Here is an 8,342-nt window from a genome sequence, read left to right as displayed (position 1 = left end):
TCCAAAGACAGAAAAAGAAAATCCCTGGAGAAATGACCTCTGGGGCCACCGTAGGAACCGCGCTGACAAACGCTGCTGTGGAGGTGAAGGTGGTGGTGATGAAGGTGATGGTGATGGAGGTGGAGGTGGTGGAGGAGGAGGTGGTGGTGGTGGTGGTGATGGGGACTCCGACCGTGGGACAGACTCCTCTCAGCGATGGGAAGCCGCTTCCATTTAAGGTGGACCAACATGACACTCTCCCTACCAGACTGTGAGGGTTTGATATAAATCAGTGCAGTGGTGGAAGGTTAGCTAGCTAGCACACACGTTAAGTTAGCTAATGTAGGCTAACACCAGCTGCTATGTTACTGACCGGTGATGTGTTTTATCAGCTATTAGTTCGAATTTAAACAAGAAAACAGGAAAAGAGTGTTCTTATTTAACATTATTTGAACTGTTTATGAAATGCATTTTACTTTAAAACTCGTTTTTATTGCAAAGAAACTTGTTGCAAAACTTCATATTTTTTTTATTCTGGTGCTGCAACCTGACTAATTCAAGTTTCAGCTTTTCATTTTGAAACACACTCATTTAAGTTTCTCTTTGCATTTATAATTTGCTCTTGTATTGTTTTTGCAGGTTAAAAACAGCACCTTTTTAACCTATCAGTAAAAATGACATTAAACTATGAGACATTGCTGCTGTTTCACCTGTGGATGTGTTCAGTTGTTATATGTGTTCATTTGTTTGTAACAGGGTATTTGCTAATTTATTTTATTATTGGGTAAATGATCTGAATCACGTTCCCACACTGGCTGATTCACATGATTCACACTCAAGCCACATGGATCCTTGCTCATACCACACTGTCCTCCTCCCACATGCCTCCCCAGCCTCTCTGCTACAGTAGAAAGCGGCCAAACGTTGGTACGACCTTAAATAAGGGGCTGGACTCTGTAGGTACAGCAGAACCCGGTGCCTCCCCTCGCTGATGCGGTGAATCTGCGCTGCGTTATGTCCGCTATATAAAGTGCGCACAGCCTCAGTGGACAGCTCCGTGGTGCTGAAAGCCCAGACACCACACACTCACACACACTCACTCACACACACACTCCAGCCGCGCTGCAAGATCAGCACCATGGACGGACCCTCGTGGAAACTTTGTCTACTTTCTTTCCTGGTTGTTCTCGAGAGCTCCGCGCAAGACTTTGGACAGACGCAGTTTATTTGCACCTCGGTGCCCAAGGATATGGACTTGTGCACGGCCACGATGCAGAACAGCGGTCCGGCGGAGGACCTCAAGACCACGGTCATGCAACTGCGGGAGACCGTGCTGCAGCAAAAGGAGACCATCATGAACCAGAAGGAGACAATCAGGGAACTAACGTCCAAGTTGAGCCGCTGCGAGAGCCAGAGCTTCCCGGCGGCGGCGGGACCCGGTGGGAGGCGGCCGGGGTCGACGAACACGATGGGGGACGTGTCCCGGGGCACCGCGGATACTCTGGCCCAGTTGGGACAGACTTTACAGACGCTCAAACTGAGACTGGAGAATCTAGAGGTAGGGAAGCCGGGGACTGAGAGCTGAGCTGGTCCAAAGTCAATTCAATTAGCTGCTGGGTGTTAATTAGAAAGAGGATTAGCTGAGTCTTTCTTGCTTTGTGGAGTCTGTTTAGAGACACATGTGGCTTAGTGCATCTTTTTTAATACCAGTCAGAGGAAAGAGTCGTATAAAGTCAATCAAGTACATAATGAGTGAATAATGAGACCCAGAGCATGAACACAGGTGATAGTAGGTAAGAGAATTAGGACAGATCTATACGATTCAGGTGGACTGGAGGGGACATGTGTCTGAAAAAGTCTTCCCTGTCCTCCTTTAACCAAGTGTCTGTGTCCCTCTGCCCGATGCAGCAATACAGCCGGGGAAACAACACCGTGCAAGCGAACAGCCTGAAAGATCTCCTGCAAAACAAGATAGATGACATGGAGAAGCAGGTTCTGTCCCGGGTGAACACGTTAGAGGAAACCAAACCGGGCTCCAGGAATGACAGCGAGCAGCGGAACAACGTGGAGTCCAAGCTCACGTCTCTGCACCACCGGCTCACGGACCTGGAGAAAGGTGCGTTTGGATTTGAGAGCGCACAAGACTTCACACGGAGCAGCAGTGCTCTGCTTTCACGGGGCTTCTCAACAAGATTAGTTGTCCTTTAATTGGGTTTTAGGATTTAAGGCGCCTCAGCGATTAGAAACAACAGAAATCTCCAGTATTACAGCACTCGTGTTGAGCCTCATACGATGCCGCAGCCATCACGTTACGTGCGCAATGTGTGAGCTCGGAGAGGAGAGCTGCAATGCTTTGCATATATCAGGACCCTTTAGTCACTTTGCTTCGCTTAGTTTAGGGGGTTTTTCTTTGCACAAGTGAGAGACAGGGGAACTTTGCAGGGTGCGCCTGGCATTGGCGCGTTTTGGAGCTTCTATCAAAGGCTTGTTCAGCCTTTGAACAAGTGCAAATGCGCGTGCGTATGATGTATGTGAGAAAGAGGAACAGCCAACACAGGAAAAATGGAAAAAAAAAAAACAACAACAAGAGTGTATGATGTATCAGATGGGAAAGCCATCTTCATTTAAAGGCTGAGGAATAGATGAGCTCTGCTTTCCTGTTATTAAACCAAATAATAACTTAAATAAATTCTTTTTCATGTGTAAAATATATGTGGGTTTATGAACCATCCAACTAAATACACAAGCAAAATCTGAAGCATACTCACAGTGTATGAAATAACACAATGTGGCAACTAAAACTTAATATCATCTCCAGGCAAAGACACCAGGCCAGCAGAGAAGTTCCAGCTCACCTTTCCCCTCAGAACCAACTACATGTACGCCAAAGCCAAGAGGAGCCTCCCTGAGATGTACTCCTTCAGCGTGTGTCTGTGGATCAAGTCCAACGCCTCGCCTGGGGTGGGGACGCCCTTCTCCTACGCTGTCCCAGGTCAGACCAATGAGCTGGTCTTGATCGAGTGGGGGAACAACCCTATGGAGATTCTTATTAATGACAAGGTAAACGAAAATTATTATTGTGGATGAAGATTGATTTTTAGTATTTCGTGCTTTTGCAGTGCATCATGGGTGACTGCATTTGTGTACATATCATTTTAATATGTAGAACACTAGCGGGTCTAACAGTAGGGAAAAGTTAATACTTAGCTCTTTTAGATGAGTCACCTGCAAAAGTCTCTGTGCCAGAAATGGAAGGAGAATAAAAATAGGTGCTAAGGAAATAGAAAAAGATGTGATAGAGGAAGTGATTCAGCAGGAAGGAGAGAAGGTGTGGAAGCGATGGGTTTTCAAGAGGGAAGTCACTCTGCTACTAAAGTGTGAAAGAGAGATTGTTCACCGGGGAGAAAGACGTGACTTATGAAATGTCTCTGCTGCAGGTTGCAAAGCTGCCGTTCCTCATTAATGATGGGAAATGGCATCACCTCTGCATCACGTGGACCACCCGTGATGGGATGTGGGAGGCCTTCCAGGACGGAGTGCTGAGGGGCAGTGGGGAAAATCTGGCACCTTACCACCCAATCAAACCAGAGGGAGTGCTGGTCCTTGGACAAGAGCAGGTGGATACACAATTTCAAATCAGCTTGCAACTGCTGCATGTTAATCCCCCCATTATACTCGGAAATAATCCTGAGCCAAGTCTGCATTTCATTTTGGACAAAGATTAAAGGTGGAAATATTTGTGAAGAGGGGGCCAATTAAGGCTTTCAAAACTACTTAGTGAGCAATTAATCATCCCACTTCAGGAAGAACAGAGCAGTGATTCATCAATTTGGCCTGAATCCCGATAAGCAAAAACATACCTGAAGTTTTTCTACAGAGAATATCAGTGTGTTGAACAGAGCGAGACATTTCCACTGTGTAAAAAACCCACTGGTAAATACACTCAGGTGACAGATGGCCCCATAATTCAAACGATATCCGAATATAGTTTAGTAAAATTGCAGTTAACAATATTACAATATAATATAGTTTAGTAAAATTACAGTGGGTTTCTAACTTCATACAGATCACAAGGTTCAGGATGTAACAACAATTAAAAATAAAAGTCCTCTCAGACGGAGGAAAACTGCAGCACCTGATTAGATTTTGAGTATTTTATATTGAATTTAATATTTTGGGGGTTTGGTCATCTTCTACTCTAGGATGTTACACTATTTTCTGATGGTATCTAGACCAAATGATTACTTGTTTTAATTAATTTAGGGATTCTTCACTGGAAAAAAGTCTGGAATTCATCCCTGATGACATTATCCTCTACAGTAGACCTGGCAATAAAGTGTCCCTTCCCAGCACTGGGGTTTTACATTCAGCTGTTTCCTTCCACAGGACACGCTGGGAGGAGGCTTCGATGCCACGCAAGCTTTCGTCGGCGAGTTAGCAAACTTGAATATCTGGAATAGGAAGCTTTCTACTGCAGAGATCTACAACTTGGCAACCTGCAACAGCAAAGCACAGGCTGGCAACGTCTTCTCCTGGACGGAGAGCAACGTCGAAATATTTGGTGGAGCAACCAAATGGACCTTCGAGCCTTGCCGTTCGCACAACTGAACTGCATTTCACCATTCAAGACAGGCCTCTCTGTATTTCTGAGCTTTCGTCGTTATTGTCTTCATTTGACGTTTGTTAGAGACTATTTGAGTTACTGGTAAGCTTAAATCTGGGATTTCTATCGTTCTTAGGTATTTATGTGCAGAACAACACTTTTCATCTTGAGAGAAAAAAAAATCTAATTCATCTTGGGAATCCTCAGTGAGAAAATATTGGTACTTGTTGCTCTTTTTTTTTTTGTTGGACATTCAGTTAAAAGCACACCTGAGCTTCTTGTTTTGGCTTATTCCGTCTTGGACTGGCAGCTGGCAATCTGCGCCTTACGTTTGGACAATTCACAATCCGAGTGAGGAATTACATAACCGCTCCCGCCGCCCTTCCCTCTGGAGAGTGGGAGATTACGCTGTCCGTCCAATTCTTGTCAGTGTTTGGCGCTGTGAAGTGATGTCTGATGCGGTACAGCTCCCTGCAAACCCCTCCCAACCACACCACCCAACCCCACCACCACCACCACCACCACCACACCCCGCCACCTTCCCCTTCACTCTGCCCCACCCCTCCGGAACTTGCACTGTGACTGACGAAGAGAATGCCAGGAGAGGAGGATACGCTGAAGGACACTGCAAAGTCAGACTGTGGTACAAGTCAATTTGTAATCGTTGTTCGCTTCAAGTGTTCCTGTAAGAATGTCGTTAACTTGCCAACATTGCTACAAAGCCTGGGTGCCTTGGGCTGGTACAAATATTCAGCACATTCAGTATGTTTTCAGTTGCAAATTCAATGTTTATTGGTTTCTGTTTTTTTTCTGAGCTGGGTTGAGTTTCATGTTCCTCTGGTAAATGTAATTTAATTACAGTTTGTTATCTGACATGACGTGTTTTGGCAGGTGTTTGTACTACTCTGTATTAGGAATGTTACAGTATCTGTATAGTAACAGCATGAATGACAGAGTGCTGTGAAAGCATTGTTGAAATCTGCTTTACTATCTTCTCTGGGTCTGGGTTTTTTACTGTATTGTTATATGCTCTAAGCATGGCAAAACTGAGAGATGAAGAATTTAATTTTTGTAATAAAATTGTGATACTTAATGTCACAGAGCTTCTCTGGCTTTGGTTATGTGCATCAGAAGGTGTGATTAGAACAGAGGCAGGGGGAGTGTGAGGAAAGGCAAAAACAGAGAGAGTGGGTGCAGGAGACAGAATCAGTAATCACATTTAACATTTCTACCATGTGATGCGGTGAAGAGAGAGGGAGCTAATTCCTACATAAATGAAGTGGCCAAAGACGCGGAAGGTCATAAGTGAAGAGCTCCAACGAAGAAATGAAACAGTGAGAGCACCTGTGTTCAGCAACTCAGCGGCTGCTTTGTTGTTGCTGCTGTGAGATGCTCAAAGAGGAAGAAAGTGCCGAGTCACATCAACCTTTCAAAGAGCCAGTTCAACTGCATGCAGCCAAAACAACAACAACAACAAACAATAAAAAAACAGAGCTTGCTAACATTGACTTTCATAATGAGTTCACTCAAGCGACCTGTTGCTGCAGTAGCAAACATTTACATGGAACAGGTGTCACTGGGGACAGTGCTGCATTTCAATGAGACTATCTGCTCCTCAAGCATCATGTGGTGAAAGAAATACATCCGACAGCACCGTGTGTTTGTTTAGCTCAGGAAGAATTACATTAGTGTTACTGGATACTGCTTTCAGCGTCTGCATATGATCTGACAGTTCAACTACTTACATACCTGCTGACTCGGGGACTTCAACTGAAATTTTAATGTCTTTTTTTATTTATTCAAACAACATCTGACCTGTGTACCTCGCAGAACCAACATCTGAAACAAAACTCTTCCACTTCAAATCCTTTCAGTGCTTCAAATCCAACTTAAACATGTTCACTAGTTACAGTGCACACACTTTGTGTTGAACCTGAACCTGAATGTTTCATTGATTGATTTGCTTACACGTCACCTGGACCGTTCTCTCTTTCAATGACATTTTAACTGCTTTCATCTCACACCCTTTGAGTAACAGTTTAACTGCTTTCATCAGTCTTTCGATGCCTTTCATGATGAAACCTAAAGCAAACCTTTCGATGATTTTCTGCTCTTGTATTTCAGTGGACACTTTAGACCTTGTAGTTGCTTCAGATACAGCTGACATTTCAACTACTTTCACCATCTACACATTAATTGTCACCACTTACAGTATGTAGCAGCTGGTGCTCCAGTAACTATTCACAGTGCAGTTGATCATCAGCTGATAAAAATAACTTGTTTTGTTGTCTTACTGACATTTTACCTGCTTTCAACATTGTGGGTCTCTTTTAGCTGAGGAAGACTTTGCGTGACCTTTTTGTCTCTTGAATTCACACAAACAATTCATTCCTGTAGCAACATGAAACACACAGAACAGAAAATATGCAGTCTGTTTTTTAGCCACACTGGCAGATGGACCCCAAAGCACAGTTTCATCAGCCAGTTACATTTATAGAAAATACCAGAACTGCTGATAGATGACTGGGAACTGGCCAAAGTGTTCAAAGTTTCAACTCACACACAATATAAGAGACGTGTTTCTGTTCAACTGGTTTCATTAACATTGTTTTGCTGAATCCACCTTTTATTATTTCATTGTGTTACTAGTAGATTTTTCTCTGACTGCTAAATGAATACTGGTTCAGACCGTCGCCAGCAGGGCGTCTGATAAACCACAGACACGTAAACCTGTCTCTCATTTTGACGGCACCACACACCACACCTCATAATCGGAGTGCTTACTGCACTCTACACACACAGCTCATACACTTCCAGTGTAATGCTACTAAGCCCTGACACAATATATTGCTGCAGTACTATTGGGTTTGTGCCCCACACGCTGCTTTGTGCAGATTTTAAAGCAGGCACACTGAAATAGATCCACAAAGCCTACAGGATGATCTTACGCCTTGTAAACATACAGTAAGACACAGAGATCAAGCTACCTCTTACTGGAACAATCTCGACTGACACAACATGATGAAATTGCTGAGGCTTTCTTTCTGGCACAGAACGTCAGTTGATTACAATGTAAATTCTCCATAAATCTATGTAATAAAGAGGCCACATGGCTGAAAGCCATTGAATACAGAGCAAAAGGGTTGAAGGGTTAATCCTTTGGCTTCTGAGGTATTTACATAGTGTTTTTCTTGTAAGGCAGTCATTCTGGGATACCTGGCAATGTTAAAAGGTAACATGGTTCATACAGCAGATATGGAGAAGGTGCTCCACTTTACTTTTTAAGACATCAGTATTTAAGACAAGTGTTTTTCATATTTAGGGAAAATATGTTCAGAGTAAGCTGGTACTTAAAGGAACAGGTGGAAATGTTGTTGTCTACTTCACTTTTGTTGGATTCAGGCCCTAAACAGTCATGTATTAAAACAGTGCACGTGGCTGCATTGGTGCGGCGGTACCTGTGACACAAAGATATACAGTCCAAGAAGAGCCGATTGGTGCAACACGTTTACTGTATGCATTTGAATAGCTCTGAGATGGCTCAGCCAGACACATGAAGCTAGAGCAGGAAATGTTTTGCTTAGTTCAGCATGAACTTTAGTTTAAAAATGTGTTATAATGCTAATGTTGTATCTGGTTATCTAAATCCATACAAAATAAGTGTGTAAACGCCCAAAGCATTGTTCTATGCTTTTTTATGAATTAAATAAGAACATTCCTGATTTGAGCAAAACTTTGGTTGAATGCAGCCCAGACCCTG

At 43.5% G+C, this 8,342-nt stretch overlaps 1 protein-coding gene across 1 annotated transcript; it reads left to right on the top strand.

Moving 5' to 3' along the window:
* Nucleotides 1–1,013: 1,013 nt before the first annotated feature.
* Nucleotides 1,014–5,809, top strand: LOC113161425 (neuronal pentraxin-1-like). The gene is made up of 5 exons (XM_026359001.1): nt 1,014–1,537; nt 1,888–2,095; nt 2,798–3,039; nt 3,417–3,596; nt 4,366–5,809. Exons 1-5 carry the CDS (start codon nt 1,118–1,120, stop codon nt 4,585–4,587), a joined length of 1,272 nt encoding a protein of 423 aa, XP_026214786.1. The 5' UTR covers nt 1,014–1,117; the 3' UTR covers nt 4,588–5,809.
* The last annotated feature ends 2,533 nt before the right edge of the window (nt 5,810–8,342 follow it).

This window comes from Anabas testudineus, chromosome 1 (genome assembly GCF_900324465.2).
Source record: "Anabas testudineus chromosome 1, fAnaTes1.2, whole genome shotgun sequence".
Classification (NCBI taxonomy): domain Eukaryota; kingdom Metazoa; phylum Chordata; class Actinopteri; order Anabantiformes; family Anabantidae; genus Anabas; species Anabas testudineus.
Note: the sequence above shows the minus strand (reverse complement) of the source record. Positions and strands in the feature narration are given on the sequence as shown.

What these genes read in the sequence shown, in the direction of transcription:
- LOC113161425 (XM_026359001.1), top strand. Translation starts at nt 1,118, where the DNA reads ATGGACGGACCCTCGTGGAAACTTTGTCTACTTTCTTTCCTGGTTGTT. An exon ending in TGAGACTGGAGAATCTAGAG is followed by an intron (nt 1,538 to 1,887) that starts GTAGGGAAGCCG and finishes TGCCCGATGCAG; the next exon opens with CAATACAGCCGGGGAAACAA. An exon ending in AGATTCTTATTAATGACAAG is followed by an intron (nt 3,040 to 3,416) that starts GTAAACGAAAAT and finishes TCTCTGCTGCAG; the next exon opens with GTTGCAAAGCTGCCGTTCCT.